This window comes from Falco naumanni, chromosome 4, assembly GCF_017639655.2.
Source record: "Falco naumanni isolate bFalNau1 chromosome 4, bFalNau1.pat, whole genome shotgun sequence".
Taxonomy (NCBI): Eukaryota; Metazoa; Chordata; class Aves; order Falconiformes; family Falconidae; genus Falco; species Falco naumanni.
This window is the reverse complement of record NC_054057.1, coordinates 112217050-112233809: the sequence shown is the minus strand read 5'-3', so window position 1 is coordinate 112233809 and position 16760 is coordinate 112217050. Positions and strand designations below refer to the sequence as shown.

Below are 16760 nucleotides of genomic sequence, written 5' to 3'. Positions count from 1 at the left end.
CTAAGCAGGGGGAAGCTCTGGATGGAAATGTTCCTCTGCCTGCCTCCCAGGCTCTCTGACAGTGGCTTCCCTTTCAAGAGGGTGGCACAAAGTCTGGCATAGTCTAAGTGTTATATAACCTGGAGTAATGACTTGCTTTACTTCTTTAAAAGGAGGTGATGACGATAGAGCTCTCCTTCCTTCAGACCCGCTGCCTGGGCACAGGGACTGGCTGATCTTGTGAAATGATGTGCTATAACTAGCTGTGCTGTTCTTCCCCCTCTTTTCTTCCTCCTTCCCTTTGATCTATTACGTATGATGGAATACAAAATAGAAATCCTTCTATGTGGTTCATGAACAGCCCACATCCATGGCTCTGCATTTTCTATATATATGTATATGGATTTTTTCAAATGTGTTTTTTTTTTTTTTTTTTTTTTTAACCTGTAGCTACACGTGCTCTTTTCTTAAAGCTGCTACAAACGTGAGAGTAACATGAATGCATGGGGAGCAGGGCCAATGAGAGCGTGGTTATTAGCTGAACAAAGAATTGCTCCAAGTCTTTTGTGGAGAGAATTATCTTGTTTCTTCCGGCTTTTCTGATGGGCTTTGCAGGATATGAGCATTGTGCTTTATTGGCCCCAAACTTGCTTTCCTCTTTTCACAAAGCAGCCAGAGAATCTCTAACAAAGGACAGTCACTTCTCTTGTGTCTGGTACCTTTTTCCCCATGTATGTTTCCAGTAGTCAGCTTTGTACCACACCTAGTCAGTGCTAATAGATACCATACTCCATCATCTGCAGCTTCTGAAACCATGATGAAATCACAAGGAAACTAATTAGCAAATTTGTAATGTGGTATTTTCCTTCTTGACTTTGCCAAGGTCACCTTATAAGTGTGATGAAGCCAAAGTGAAAATCCTCTGCTTTACATGTTAGGGAGTGCTCCTATTATTTTCAAATGTACTGTGTGAAATATTTCTCTGTTTGGCATTTGAATTTAAACTATGCATGGGGTCCTTATTTTCATTTTTCCTTAATTTATCTGGTATTTTGCTGGTTTTGACGACTGGTTAAATAAAATGTGCATGTAGCAGCTATATGTTGTGCGTTTTTTTGCCAGGAAACAGCAGCAAGTTTGGAAGGAGGGGGAACTTTTAATTGAATTAAAAGTGTTCTTCAGGTTTTAAAAATCAGTATCATATCACAGTTATTTGCTTTATTTGTTGTTTTAATTTCATGCTTAGGCTTTGCAGAAAACTGCATCTTTCAGGAGCATCTGGCCCGTTATATGGATCAAGGGTTTTTTATGCAATACTCATATTTTTTTATTTTAATAACAGTAGTTTGTACTACAGATGTTGAAAATGTCTTGTTCACATTTTCTTCAACATGCAGTTCACTGACTCAGTCTCAAAAAATTCTAAGTAGGAGTCAGAAGACATTATTTTCACTTGCAAATATGCAAATAGGAACGAGACAGGAGAAAGCTGCAAGATAAAATCTTTTTGGGCTAGGTGAACAGAAACTTCTAGTTTAAATCTCTGTCAAAACAAATTTTGCAATTAAAACATCTGTAGGTAATCTTCATCTATGTAAAATATTTAAATACTTGAACTATTAGAAGCAATTTTAAAATGGCACTTTTGTGCACTCTTAGCTGGTGATTTGTGTCAAATTTGCACTTAGATGAAAACTGGAATCTACAAAATCACTCTTCTGTGTTGCACAAATACATTGTGTCATCTTCAGCAACAGAAGTGCAGCAAGATGTAGGAAGAGATGAGGATCAGTTTCTTGAATGTAACTGGGAGTGTAACTAAATGGATTTACCTTTGGTTAAGATAACTATAAATATCTGTGATATAAATCCTTTGACTTAAAAGTCATTACAACCTATTTAATAACAATATATTGTTATTTATTTTTTAAATTTCATTCATTGATGAAATAAAATAAAAAACACATTTAAACAACCTTTGAAAGCCTGGGGCTGCAGTCCGAAGCAATGTGTCTTTTGCCACAGTGACAGTCTGAGCAGAATTTGCAGAAGGCGCTGTTTCATCACCACCTGTATTTTCTGTGATTAGAGTTCTGTTACATTATGTACATCTTCCCTTAGTTGTGATTTAGATGAGTGTGGGGAAAAAAATAAACCAAGATTTATATGAATACAAATAAAATGAGAAAAACCAGATTGATCAAATGGTATCCTTACGGTTCAGTCCAAAACTCACTAAGGTAAATGGAAGGACTCCTCTGGTTTTCCATGCTTACTTTAGATCTTACTCAAAAAGAGTTTTTATTTACAATGCAGTGTTTAAAAAGCAAATGATTCTCAAAACCCAGCAGTACTCAGTTGCCAACAAATAGTGTTGTGTAGTTAGAGTTTGATTCTGTTTGAACTGGTTTAGGTTGCTAAACACCACCTTATACCATAACCAACTCAATCTGATGTTCTTGTGTGTTTTCCATGTTGGTAAAATAACATGGAGAACCAACACGGAAAACAGGATAGGGAAAGTGGCCTTGATATTTGTATGTGCTACTAGCAGCTGATAATCAAGAGTGAAATTAGGCTGTCAAGCCTAGTTTGTGTTTAATAATTTACAAACAATTCAAATTTGTAGGCAGTTTCTCTACTTGTTGGAGATCAGTGGGGTGCGCAGAAGCAGCTGGTGGATATGGAGCGTGTGAGGAAGCTGTGGGGTGGGGAAGGGACTGCACAGCCAGTGTGGGGCAGCTGAGGATGCGCAAGGAAGCTCTCTTCTGTTCTTCAGGGCGGCAGCGAAGGTGAACAGCACATGAGGCAGTCATTGCAGAGAAGAGAACCGCCCTGGTGTGCAGGGGCCAAGAGCATGGTGGCACGTCATGGATCCAGTGCTTCTCCCCCATGCTGCACTCGGTGGGCTCAGATCAGGTCAGTGTCGAGCAGTGCCGGAGCTGCTCGGCCTGCAGCACAGGGGAACAGTGGTTTGAGAAAACCAGGGTCAAGGTGGGGAACAGGCTGGGGATGGGGAATGAGCTGCTCCAGCTTGAAAGGATGGGGAAGGAGAGTCACTTGTGATATGTTTTGGGACATTTTGTTGAAACTTCTTAGTTGAACTGAGTGTAGGTTGATTTCCCCACACACACCCCAGCACTCCGTCTCCAATACTCTCTGCTATACAGAGGAGCTAGTGTGCGGAAAAACTTTACAACTGACCTTCTTGTGTGTGCAGGCAGGTTTAGGTGTGAGCTTTAACCCTTATGAATTCTCAGTGCTCAGCGATGCTGACATTGCTGCTGAAAAGACTTTTCAGTTGAACGAAAACCATGTTCTGAAGGGCCTTTATCTTGGTATTCTATGAAAATACAAACTTTATAGCGATTTTTCTTTTAACAGGGGAGTCTCCTGTGCTGTTAGCAAGGGAATCTCTCAAGTGACAACAGTTTCTTGAGGAGCCTCTTCTGATGTATAGCACAGTCGTACAATTGTAAAGAGCCTGTGGTTTAAGCGTGAGGTAGGTGAGGCATGACAGCTAGGTAAGATTTCAGACCCTGTAGGGGGAGAACATTTCTCCTTACTGGCAAGGCTGCCCTCACAGAAAAGCCATTCAGTAAATGGGCTTATCTGTAACAAGATTACCTTCCATGAGGAGATCATTTTATAAACTGACTGTTTCTGGCAGATCTAATTCTTGGCTGTGTGAATACGTATTTATCATGGCTAGCAGTGATGGCCTCACCAGTAGGCTGCTGTGAGCAGAGAAGCTGGAAAAATCCATTTCCATTTTGCACACTAAAGTGAAGAAGGAATTTCCCTTTCTGTTGCTGTGTGTGGAAGGACAGGTATAGGTCGCCTGTTTCCCCCAGTGTATTGAACTTCCATTTTCCTCGTGCTTGACTGCTGTAATAAGCATGTGTCATGGTTTAACCCCTGCTGGCAACTGAGCCCCAACAGCCGCTCGCTCACTCCCCCCACAGTGGGATGGGGGAAAGAATAGGAAGAGTAAAAGTGAGAAAACTTGTGGGTTGAGATGAAGACAGTTTAATAGGTAAAGCAAAAGCTGTGTGCGCAAGCGAAGCAAAATAAGGAATTCATTCACTACTTCCCATCGGCAGGTGGGTGTTCAGCCGTCCCCAGGAAAACAGGGCTCCATCACACATAATGATTACTTGGGAAGACAAACGCTATTGCTCCAAACATCCCGTTTTCCTCCTCCTTCCCCGAGCTTTATATGCTGAGCATGATGTCCTGTGGTATGAAATATCCCTTGGGTCAGTTGGGCTCCGCTATCCCGGCTGGGTTCCCTCTCTACTACTTGTGCCCCCCCCAGCCTGCTGGTGGGTGGGGTGGGGGGCAGAAAAGGCCTTGGCTCTGTGTAAGCACTGCTTAGCAGTAGCGAAAACATCCCTGTGTTACTGACACTGTTTTCAGCACAAATCCAGCCTCATACTAGCTACTATGAAGAAAATTAACTCTATCCCAGCCAAAACCGTACAGCATGCCTTGTAAATGCAACTGGGTATTTTCCACAAGTACTTGTCCTTAAATCTTGCTTCCTGGTTACATAAATCTGTTAGGTCAGATGCTGAGGTGATGTTTGCTTATTTATTCTAACCATACAAAGTCCTTATAAGGCCTGCTGCAAGGTCCTTAGCTATGTACTTTTCTTAATACGTTTGTCCCTCTTTTCCCCCTCGATAAACACCGTATGTTCTCGTGTACCAGCTAGGGTATTTGAATCTGTGACGTAGGTGAAAGGCTGTCGTGTTACTGAGCCACTTAATTTTAATACAGTTCATCTTTTCTTTGATAAAACTTACATGGCTTGAATTAAGAAAAGAGCACCTTGGGTTTGTTTCAAAGTTGTGATGTGCCCTGAAGCAAACGAGGATGTTTTGATGGTAGCAAGCATTCACTGTGCCCTACCACCCTCTCAAATGAAAGGTCTAATAAAAATGGCCGGAGTCACGTGAAGGTAGCCAGGCTCTGCCCTGGCTGTGTTTGCAGACCTTTAGATCCATCTTTGACTGTTACGAGTGCAGCTTGTCCTGGAGTCCTGTAGATCTGTGCCCGGGCTGCTCGGAGGCAGCCTGCTTGGGGCTGCTTCTGCCCATCCTGGTTTTCCCGGCTCTCACTTGCTGGTTGTTTCAAGCAAAGAGCTGACTTCATTCTGTGGACAGACAGTCGCTAGGAGCGAGCCGGTTCCATTAGGTGTCTATCAGCCCAGGTCTGCCACTTGTTGCTGGTACTCAGTATGTCTATGAAGGGAGTCAGGCATGGAAAAAGTCTCTGTAGCACTGAAGAAGGTTAGGCACAATGGCTAGCCTTTAAGAGTTCAACCACAGCTTTAAAGTATTTATTCTCTCCTGTACCTGTCCTTCTGGTGCAGATGGATGACGGGGAGGAAGGCTCGCTTACAATAAGCTTGCACTCCCCAAATTCTGACAGGTTGTTTCCTAAAACCTGCGAAATCTCCTTCACAGTCTGTTTGCTGCACTTCTGCAGACTGGCAGTGCTGCACAACATGCTGATTTAATGAAGCAAACAGGATGCTCTTTCACCTATTGCTGTGCAAATAGGTTACCAGCTCGCGTGGTACTGCTCGGGTTTCAGTCTCAGTTGTCCAGGTTTCTTGGAAGGTAGCAGGCATCATGCAAATAGTTCATAAAATCACAGATACCAAGATTTTTTTCAAAGCCAAAAGGCTGTACTACTTCTGCAGCTCATTGCCCCCCTCTTTTCCTTTTGTGCTGTCAAACTTGGGAGCGGGGTTGTGGCCCTGTGTCCCCTGTTCTGAACGTCCTGTTGTCTGTTGGGATTCCCCTTGCATGGGGCCCCGCCGGAGCCTGAATGGTTATGTAAGGATTTTTATTTTATTCCCAGTCTTGGTCTCTGCCACCAGTTGAACTGGATCACCGGCTCAGTGAATGGGATCCCATCCGATCTGAGATCTGAACAGCGTGCAACTCTGCCGCTCGCTCGAGAGGAGGGAGAGAGAGGAGACCTCCCCCATACACACCCACTCAGCCTCCCTGCTCTTCTCCTCTCTTTTAGAACTCTTTTCCCAGGCATAGCTGAGCCTCCCCCTGGCTGAAGCCAAAGCGGCCGGGCAGCACAGCTCCGGGCAGCGGGCGCCGGCGGAGCAGCAGCTGCCTCGGGCAGGGCTGTGGTGTTTGACTCTCCAAGCAGGGGAGGAGAGAGTGACAATTTTTATTTAGGCTGAACACGAGGCATATTTAACTAGTTATATAACAGTGACCCTGGTTCGTCTCGGCTGGGTGCAGGGAGGATATATGCGTACTGATTCCCGTCGCACCGGCTGGGTGGATTCAAGCACTAGGAGCTATTTACCAAAGTTATTTTCAGAAACCTTAAGTGCAGGTTTCCCTGCCTGTACCCTGGACTGTTTTATCAGGAGGCATTTCCCGCTTGCAAGCTGAACAGCCAGTGAGAGTGGATTTACTGCTCGCTGGGCTGCAGGCAGAGATAAGGAGTTGTCAGGAGTGACTGGAAACTTTTGTCCTGAAGACCCTGAGACAAGAATAGCAGAAGGGCTGAGAGCGTGCGGCCGCGCTGAACGAGTCTTGGGGCAGAGTCGCAGGCAGAGGTCTTGCGTCAGTGCACTGAGCAGCATGTTACTCTTGGATGAGTCTCAGCAGTTTCCAGGTAGGACACAGGCTGGGGTTTTTTTGTGGGTTGATTTTTTTTTTTTTAATTATTTTTTTCTCCTCCTGTTTTCTTTTCCCACTTGCTCTCCTGTTACAGACCATTCATTCCACCTCTGTACTGGAGCACCCTACTCAGTGGCTAGCAAAATGCATCAGGAACTAAGACTTCTGTGGGACTCGGCTTTCAATTTGCTGCCTACTGGGCAGGGATGGAAATGGTTGAATTTTCAGTCTTGCAGTGCTTATTGGCTTGATGGAAGGGATATGAGAAGGAAGCTCTTTCTTTGTGCTTTTAATTCTGAAGACTTTAGTGATGTGACATTCTGGGTCTGCCTGGTACTGTTTCTGCTGGTGTCATACTGTAATGCTGCAAAAGTAAATTTTAGCAAGAGGAGAGCCAGTTGTTAATATCAGTATGATTTTATATGCAGTGTCCTACCCCATCCTCTTCAGCATTTTGTATGTACTTTCCTCCAATATCCTACTTGATAAGAGTTTTGAACGCTGCCTTTATCAGTGAAATATTTGGTGACTTGCTGACCGGGCAGCAGCCTGGGCAGCAGGCAGAGCTGTTGGTGCCTGCTCCAGATCCCCTAATTATAGTGCCTAATAGACTAAGAGCTACTTGGCTCTTTTTTTCCCCTCACCCCTATCAAACAGAAGATGCTGGTAAAACTTTAACACAAGTTTACAGTTTTGAGATGGCTGCCACTTAGTTTGCTTGCTGGTGGGAGAATGCTGTGTGTTGGAGAAAAAACTTTGTTCAGATTTGAAGAACTTTCTAAATTTGTAATTTAAGTTGTTACTTTGAGGTCAGGTACTCCAGGACACCAAGCTTCTTCCACCTTGTTCACATGGCAAATACCTCCAAAGTTCATGCTATGAACTATAATAGGCTGGTCACAAATGGTCCCCAGGAGTTCCAGCTCTGGGTTTCTGGTTTATTATTGGAGTCCAGTGCAGTGTGGTCTTCCTGAGGAGTTTTTATGGAACTAAGCCACGCTGTATTTGTTGTCCATTAGTGGGAGGTACGGATTCTAGGGGAGGGAAAAACCACCACCAACATCCATCTCTTCTTGCTTTCTTATATCTCTGGTTGTGGTGGCAGGACAAAGAAAGAAGCTAATTCTGGGAGAATGTGAAATGAGAAGAAAAAGCAATTATGATACAAAATAAGTTTGGATAAGTGAGGAATCTGGGTGATACAAGTGGCTTATGTAACTCAGTCTAGATAATAGGTATAAAAAGAAGATGGGGAGGGGAGAATGCTTTTGGAAATGAGACTGTAGGTCATAGATGGAGGGAGAATGCAAGGTTAGAGGCTTTCCAAAAATTTTGGGTGGAAGGCTATTTTGGGGTCAGTTGTACAAACATAAGAGAGTAAGAGTGCAAATGAACTCCTTGTACAGCATTGCTCACCAAGTTATAATGTCTGGGACAAGGTTTATCACAGTCTGTTCTACCAGTGGGAAAATTTATCTCTGAGGAAGCATTTGTAAATGATCTGAAGTGGTTGCGCTCTGGGTGGTGGATCCAAGAGGGTCTCTGTCCCACTTCTCCATATCTGCCTTGCCCCCAGAGAGGGTGATGAAACTGCACAAGGTCACAGAGTGAGTCCAGGGCAGAACTGACACATAGTGTTCTTCCCTGCCTTTGTGCTTCAACCACTGGTCGGTGTTTCTTTTCCTCTCTGGTTTGTGTGGCTTTCTCTCACTCCAGGTACCTGAACACTTCTTTGCGGTCTTCAAAGTAGCAAGCACTTGTGTATGTGCATTGCTGTGCCACCTGTTCATTATTTTGGAAATGTTTCTGGAAATTTAGAGAGGATTTGAATTATTTTTATGGTAGCAACCACCAGCTAGTAAATCAAGGTTTGTTGCAGTAAGTACACTACCTATCCCCCTGTTGCCCTGCAGGAAAACTGTCTCTTATTTAAAGAACCCTGGCTCCTCCCCATATATACATATGCTTCTTTTTTGACCGTAGAGGTGGTTGTAATTTTAGCAACCTTATGAAAGAGCCGGTGCTTTTCCCTCCCGCCCCCCCCCCCCCCCCCCCCCCAGGATGTGATGTGCTTAGCTTTCAGGGTGTTACATATTTGGATGTTGTGTCCTTGTGACATCGTGGCTTCAATTTGTGTGAGTCTGATTGCCGTGATCAACTTTGCAGCCCTTTGTCAAACTCTCAGCAGCACACAGAGCAGCACCGATATTTTGAAAAGGAAAATAGAAACAGATTGTGCTTTGAGTGATGGTGTTTCATCCTGGTCATATTAGCTTTCTCCAGTGCTCTCAGTCACTTTCCTGGCTGCACTTGATGGGAGAAGTGCCAGTGGAATGCGGTGGCACACAGGCTCAAACTCAACAATTTGCATTTTTCTCCCAAGTGATGCCTCCCTCATTAAACAGAGTCCTTAAAAATTCCTCTGAAATTACTTTAGAGACTGAAGCAGAAGAAGGCAATGCAGCTGAAGTTTTGTGCTTTGTTATGGTTCTAAAAAAATCCACAACTATGTTTTGTTTTTCCAAGTAAGAAATTATATTTAAGGAGAGGAAAGAAATCCTGTTGGTTGGAGTGTACGACAGGGAGCCAGCAGCTTGGGAGTTACTCAGCAGTGACGCCTACCTGATTTCATTGCCTCAGTTTCCTCCTCTGCAAGATGGACAGGAGGGCGTTTCACAGGTTATTGTGAGGACTGGACCATGTCATGCTTGTGAACTCCTTTGACACTGAACTGTAGTGCAAATGCCGGGTATTGTAATTTTGAAATACCTCTTCTCTTACACTATTATGAGCCACAACAAAGGAGCATTCAGATGCTTAAGGTTACTTTATGCTGGAATTGTTTTCCATGCTACTGCCTTAAATTAGGAGTGAGTATCAACTGTCTTCTCCCCCTCCCCTGTTAACAGGTCCTGAACAAAGATACGGTGAGGGCTTGAGGCAGAGATTAAAGTTTCGCTTGTGCTCATGTTTGTTTGCCATTTTGGTGGCCTTGGAAGCGTGTGGCAGCAATAATCCCTTCTTTATTATTTCTCATTGCTTTGAGGGTATCCTGGTATAAAGCTAATACCACAACTCACAGCTACCTAGTGTAAACTAATGCTTATGTAATCATTGCATAATGCAGAATGCTTGTTCCCCTACTCGTCCTCTTTTCTTAGTCCCTGAAATTTATCCCTAGAAGAGTCATGGTAGCAGCCAGCTGGATTCACCGTGCTGGGAACATGTCAAGTGTCTGCATGCATCTGTTTTCTGAAGCTGGGAGAGGACATTAATCTTTGTTACCTAAATCAGTATTTATCTACCTTAATAGCATAGAGAGACTTTTCTTTCTTTTCTTTTCTTTTTTTTTTTTTTTTTTTTTTTTTTTTTTTTTTTTTTAAAGTTGTGGACTATTGTGAAAATAAATAAGATCTGGTGGCTAAATCTGGTTTCTTGTGGGTAAGATCCCTATAGTAATTTTTGTAATCTGGCTGGCAAAACTATGTTCTGGGTTACTAGTTAATTGGGATAACCAGCAAGGGGAGGTTTCGCTTCCCTCCTGTGCACAGCTTGTTGAAAACTTCCCGGCACTGGAGCCTGAGACACTTCCTGACTCGGTGCAGCACTTTTATGTAACTGGGCTGTTCTTACACACCCCCGGCTAAAGAACAAATGTAACTCATCCCTGCTTTGCTTGCTACCTTAACGGGTGTGTTTCTTGGCTTTGTTTCCCTGTCTTGACTAATACCCACAGTGTCTGTGCAAGGGGGGGGGGGGGGGGCTCGTGGGGAGGAGGCAGTTTACAATTCAGGTTTGAGGAGTTTTATTGGGAAAAGTAATTCTGATTATATATCTGGGAGAGGGATGCCAGGTAGCAGCATTCTACATTTCTCCGGTTCTTGCCATGTCCGAGCACTGTGAAAATGTTTGATTTGCAATTTCACAACCCACCTCTGAGCACATCAGAGCTGGAAACGTACCGCGGGGTGCTCTGGGGTGGCCATCAGCCTTTCCTCGGCGGTGCCGGTGAGGAAGGGGATGGCCTGACGGGCACCACCTGGGCTGCCCGGGCCGGGTACCTGTGGTGGCACCGGCCCTGCCATACTGCAGTTATGTAAGTGCTCGTTGGTGTTTATGTAACCCGGGTCTCAGCGTCCGCAGTGCTGAGGCCCAGCCAGAACAAGAGCTCTTGGGTATTTGGGGCCTGGTTCTGCTTGCATAATACCACGGTTAGAAGATATATTGTCTGTCACCAAAGTTGGCTGTTGGCTGTTCCAGTTTGCTTCTCGGCCCTTCTTGGCTGCTTCCTTTCCCTTTGGTTTTTGGGTGGTAGCTTCCTTGCTCCTGCCCTTCAGTTCTGCTGCCTTTTGCTCCTGAAGGATCCCTTCAGGCCAGGAAAGGAGGTTTTTTCTGCAGCACAACCTCATCAGTAACTGATATGCTGAAAGACCTCTAAAGGAAGAAAAGAAGGGCAGTGCTGCCTTATAATTTATCTTTTAAAATTCTCTATCGATCGGGGCTTGCTTCCTGCCCAAGAAGGAGTCTGGAGATGGGTTTGGCTTTTGCGTGTTCCTGGTCTCGGTCCCTCCCAGGGCTCTGGCCCGCAGAGCCCGTGCGGGTGGTGTTTTCCTTAGAGCTCCTTTCACGTCTCTGCCCTCTGTCCTCTGGTTCAGGGCTGGGGCTGCAGGCAGCCCAGCCGTCTCACCAGCAATCTGCAAATTTCACATAGGTGTCTTGAACCCACAGCGACTGATTGCTTTGCAGGTACCTAGAGAAATGAAAAATGTGTTACTCAGACTTCAAGCAGTACTATTTGTTACACCAATATGACAGTCTCTGTGTCTGGTTACAGTGACAAGTATGAACAACAGAGCTGCGGTGGTTAACTCCTAGATAAATCAGCACTGGGAATGAAGATGTGAAGATGTTAGAGCTGATGTATGTGCTGTTTGACAGGCGAGGGAAGCTTCCCCTGGGGGAGCTGCCTGAGCTCTGGGGCTGGGCAGGCTCAGCTCGAAGGGTGCCTTTGTGCCTCGCAGAACTGTGGCTGTGACTCAGCAGGACACCAACCATTGCAGCCGGCCGCAGAGCTGGGGTGAGAGTAGTGGTGGGACGCGTCATTCCTCTGACCAGTGCGCTGCGTTTTGCTGGAGGCGAGTGGGGACAGCGTGGGGCCGGGGGCTGCACGTCCCGCTGCCGAGGTGTGCAGCGTGGCTGCCCTCTTGGCCGGGGTGCAGCACGCCTGGCCTGGGAGCTGCCCGCAGCCGTGGCCCTGCCGAGGGGAGGATGTCCCCGAGGGGCACCCGGGCAAGCCTGGGAAGACGGGCACGGTTTCCCCGTGCACTCGGGAATCACCGGTGCAAAAGGCTGATGAGGGCTGGGTGCTGGCTCCGGTGTCGTCAGCCAAGTGGGCGGCTGGAGGGGCCGAGGCGCCGGGCGTGCCGGGTCGCGGCGTGGCGAGGACCGTGGCCGAGCGGGTGCTGCGGCATGGCTGGCGCGGGGGGGGGGGGGGGGGGGGGTAGGTGTGCCGGGTTATATAATGCTTACATAATTAGGGCTTTGTTAAGCAGTTGTGGCTGGGAGGGGCATCCTGCCCTCGAAGACTGAGCCCGATTATTTTCTGAGGAGAAGAAAGTCTTGTTGCTAATTAGCTGCCCTGATAGCAGCTGCAGGGGGTGGCCGTGGCCCCCAGTCGTCAGAGGGGCTGCGTCCCCCTCCGTCCCCTCTGCAGGGTGGCTTTCCAGTGCTCCAGGAGGAAGGAACCAGGTGTTGATGTGTGTCAGGCCCCAGGAGGGAGCTTGGTGGCTTTTCTCCGTGTCACAGCAGGTAGAGCCTGAGGAAGGGAGTCTGGGTTCTCCCCTTGCTTTCACCAGCACAGTCCTTGAGGGGTTTGTAAGGATTTCCAGCAGCCTTGGGGTGCTCGAGTGGTTTTGTAACGCCACCTCTGTGAGAGGGTGCTCTGTGCAGACACCTCTCCTCTCTCCTTGCATGGCATCCATGCAACAGCTGCACCAGCTTGCAGACAGAGAAAGAATATTCTGAAAACATTTAATTTATATTCCATAGCTGAATACAGATGAGCCGGAGCACTCTGAGTGTTGCCAGCCTCTCAGATGATTGCTGTGCTGCAGTTAGAGAACTGCCGTTCTCCAGGTGCCGAGTACAGTTGAACTCTGGCATTACCTACACACCTCTCCAGTGCCCAGTGCACTGGGAAAGCATCACATAACCCCAGAGAACATCTTCCTGCCTGTCAGTGCCTTTGCAGTCAGGCTTGCTCTGCAGAGTCGCTTCTGTAGCCTTTGGCACAGTTGTAGTTCAGTGTGTCAGTGGCTGTGAGTGTTGCAGCTGGAGCTGTGCAATAGTCTTCCTTGTGCCATCCCTCAGTGCTCCTCCCATTCTTGCTTTGACAGCTCAGTACCGGCTGTAGTAGTACGAGCTGGTACTAGCTAGTCTCTGACAAGCTATTGCCCACAAACTGCATGGAGGTTCCCAGAACGCCTGCAATAATATTTAACTGCTCCTTGCTCTTCGTGCAGGACAAAAGAGAGCTCCCAAAGCAAGAATCAACTCCTTGCCACTCTGCATGCAGCTGCTTTCCTCACCATGCATGCACATCCCTGTCCTTAGGGTAGTAAAATAATCCCCAAAGACTCAGCAAAATAGTGCTATTTGCTATTCTGAATTTCTGTAGCGAAACGATTTTAGAAATAAAGAAGTGGCTGGGTTTCAGTGGTATGCCTTCCCTGGAATCATTGGAGTTACCCTGGCAGAGAAGTTGGCCACCCATGAGGAGAGCATACCCGTAGCTAGCCACCTTAGCTAGCTAGCAACTGAGGAGGCAAGGTAGTAATCATCTTACACAGTGTTTTGTCCACCAAGGTGTCTCTTGGACCTCCTTGTGCAGCAGCCTCAGGTAGGGGACCCTCTTATCCTGAGTGGCCATTTCTGTACTCCAAGGAGCGTTGGATTGTTGCTAGAGCCAAGCTATGGATGTTTACTGGTGTGTGGACAGACACTTGGACTCGCTGAGGTTTGCCTTGGAGTGTGGAAACTGGATGCAGCTATAACAGTTTCTCACACACCTTGGTGTCAGGAGAAGACTCTGTTACAGAAATCTTGCACCTCAAAAATATATACCTGCTGCTTCATGATACTTCACAGTGAGCAGAGCCTTTTTGCAGAGCAGGCTGTATGTGTCAAGAGCAATTCACTGGTGAATCGAAGATGCTAGAGAATATTCTCCAGGCTGCATCCTCAAAGTTTTGAGAGTATTCTGCAAGAAGGAGGTGATGAAGTGAGTTTTATAAGCTTGGGTGGACCAGGAAGTGCCCAACTGTAGGACAGATCTTTTGCTGTGTTATGCATCATGGGTCACACCGGTGTGCGGTGTTTAGGGGCAGCTCTGGCAGTCACACCACACAGGGAACATCTGAAGCAGAGTTATACAGAGCAGTCACGACTCCTCCTTACAGAGACTTCTAAACTGTAATAAGCAAGTGTCGGTCGACAAGCCGAACACCTCCCCCTGCTTGTATGTACAGCTGGGGGCGGTGGTTGCTGATGATGATTGAGCAAAGAAAACTGGCAACCCCTGCTCTGCAGCACAAACCAGAGCTGTGCTGTGATCAGGTCTATGGGCTTTTAATAGGGCAGGCACATTTTAGATCTCAAAAGTGCACGAGAAAGGGTAGTCATGCCCCTCGTGGCATTCAGGGTGCCTTACAGGACAGACTGCCTGGGTGTGTGCGAGTGTCCGTAACTGAGGACCAGTGGGAACTGCTTGGGGACCTCTCAGAGCCGTGACCCACCTGAAGGAGCAACTGCTTGACAAGTTCACTGTCTGCATTGATGCTGTCACCGCTACCCTCAGGAAACCCTTTCTGTAGATCTTGTGCCTCTTCTGGTGAGCACAATGCAAAACATTCAACAGAGCTGGTGTGGGTCCAGCTTTTTCTCAATGCTCAGTGTGTAAGCGTGAGATGGGTTTACATCCTTGTTGGCAACCGTGACTGACCCATGGCTGTCTTCCGCTGAGCAGACTTGGGCCTGTTCTTTTGCCCAGCTGTGCTTGGGTGAGTACGGCTGGTCTCCCTGTGCAAGGCTGTGCTGGGTTAGCCATGGGCTGGTAGCAGTGCTTTTCTCATGGAGGCGATGTGGATAACTGCCCAGGTCTTCCTAGAGTGCGCTAACAGCTTAAGCATGATCGGGCAGTTGCCAACATGCAGACATGGCTGATGAATTTTTTGTTGTGTAAAAAGCTACTTGTATAGCCATGTCAGAGTAGCATGTGGAGCTCCTGTTACAAAACCATAATTACATTTCTGTTGTAGATGCAGGCTTGGCAAAATTGGGGCAGGAATTATTCCATTGATTACCTGATGGGACCTGTTCAATGAGGCTGTTCCCACACTCCCTCCAACCCATAGATCAAACCTGTTCTTGTACAAAATAGGTTTGTGTGTGTGTAGTTCTTGTTTCTTAACACATTTCTGTCCCAGTGTGGGTCCCAGTTGCACAGCTTGGAAGTCACGGTGCTGGAGTGCAGCCACAGGGCTGCAGCAGGGAGCCTCGCTTCTCGTATGCAGCAAGAGTTGGGCGATATCAACATAAAATAGCAACAAAACAACTCCTGCTAGTAACTGCCTGCGTGTGTCACAGGTGTGGTGGGAGCTGCTGCATGGTCAGGCTTGTGATTTTATCATTGTGTTAAGCTTTGTGAAAAGCAGCTTTATTCATTGTAGTGGCAAGGATGGGACCAGCCTCAGGAAGCTGGCTGTTTCTGAATCCCACTGCAGCTGAATCAGTGTGCTGTTTGGTACTGTTGCTACTGTGGAAGAGATCTCGGTTTCGAGATGCGTATGTGTCAGGAATGTGGGTTGAGGCACAGATTGTGTTCCTCACCTCAGGGCTTGTGTTGGCAGGACAAACACCAACCTGAGCAGACACGGCTGTGGTGGATAAGGGCCAGTACTCAGTGCAGGACCAAATTTGTCATCGGATTTTGGGCTTCAGGCCTCTGGTCAGATGAGAATTTCATTTAAAAAAAACCTGTCTGATCCAGCTGTGTGTAGGTTTCACCAGATCTTGTATTACTTACGATTAAGAGGAAAGAAAAGGTAAAATGCGGAGGTGGAATGAGTCTACACAGGAGTTGCACAACAAATGTGAAAACATACAGAGGAGACACGTAATGGCCTCACCTTTAGGCTGCTGAGCCTTTGGATTTTGTTAGCATCACCCCTTGTCCTGAAGGCGCCCTTGCCTGGCGTGGCACGGGTGGCAGAGTCGCTGCCGAAGGAGGTGGCGTGGGTAATTGCTGGGGTGTGGGGAGAGAAATGCTTCCTTTTCCCAACAAGCATGACTTTGTGCTCTCTGATGTCTTGTCAAGGTCCCCTGGGCCCAGGACGAGATGGCAGCAGTGTAACCATGGCAGTGTTTGTCTCCAGGATAGTCACTGGTTTAGTGACTCATCCTGGAGCATGTGATCACGTGTGCAGCCTCCCTGCTTCCCTTTGCCCTATTTCATCCGATCTTTTGATCTAGTTATATAACCAGGAGTTGAGAGGGCTGGGGGGAAGGAAACAGTGCTGAAGAATTGCAGGTAATGTGACTAAAATGTGTCTGTATCTCAAACAGCAGAGCTGTTGTCTGGGAAGCCTGGGAAACTGGGCTTATTCCCAGCACAGTTCTGTCCACAAGTGAATCTTTGAGTGATATCTGAGCTTGCAAGTTTAAGGAGGCATGGTGCAAGGACAGGGATTTAAGACCTTGGCTGTGGTAGAACTACCATGATTGTAGCAGCAAACCCATTTGCCTTTATTTTCACATGCAAGGTAACTCTTGGATTCATCATGAGACCTGTTTCATCCCATAAGGTGTGGATACCTGTTTTTCCCATCTGTGTACGGCTGGCTGGGACTGATGTTCACATAAATGTTTGAGCTGCTCTGCTGGTGTTGGGCCATGGTGGGGTGAGCTCTGAAGTCCTAAATGGATTCTGACATAGACTTCAGGCAAATGCTGGGGTGGGTCTGGTGGGATGCCTGGAGAGGAAGCTTGCAAATTTGGTGCTTTGGACCAAGGTGTGAATCTAGTTCATGTCATTTCAATTTTAAGAGGTGATACTATCGGTAAGGT

General features: G+C 46.8%; 1 protein-coding gene across 5 annotated transcripts in view; it reads left to right on the top strand.

The window, feature by feature from the left end:
- The window catches only part of RAD54L2 (RAD54 like 2), a 73240-nt gene that overhangs the window by 32392 nt on the left and 24088 nt on the right, over positions 1 to 16760 (top strand). Inside the window, exon 1 of one of the 5 annotated variants that reach the window (XM_040589756.1) lies at positions 5923 to 6633. The exons of the other annotated variants lie outside the window; for them this stretch is intronic. Within the exon in view, the coding sequence (XP_040445690.1) occupies positions 6600 to 6633 (34 nt within the window). The 5' untranslated portion in view covers positions 5923 to 6599. Of the gene's footprint in view, positions 1 to 5922; positions 6634 to 16760 lie in introns of those variants that run through there. 5 annotated transcript variants of the gene reach the window in all.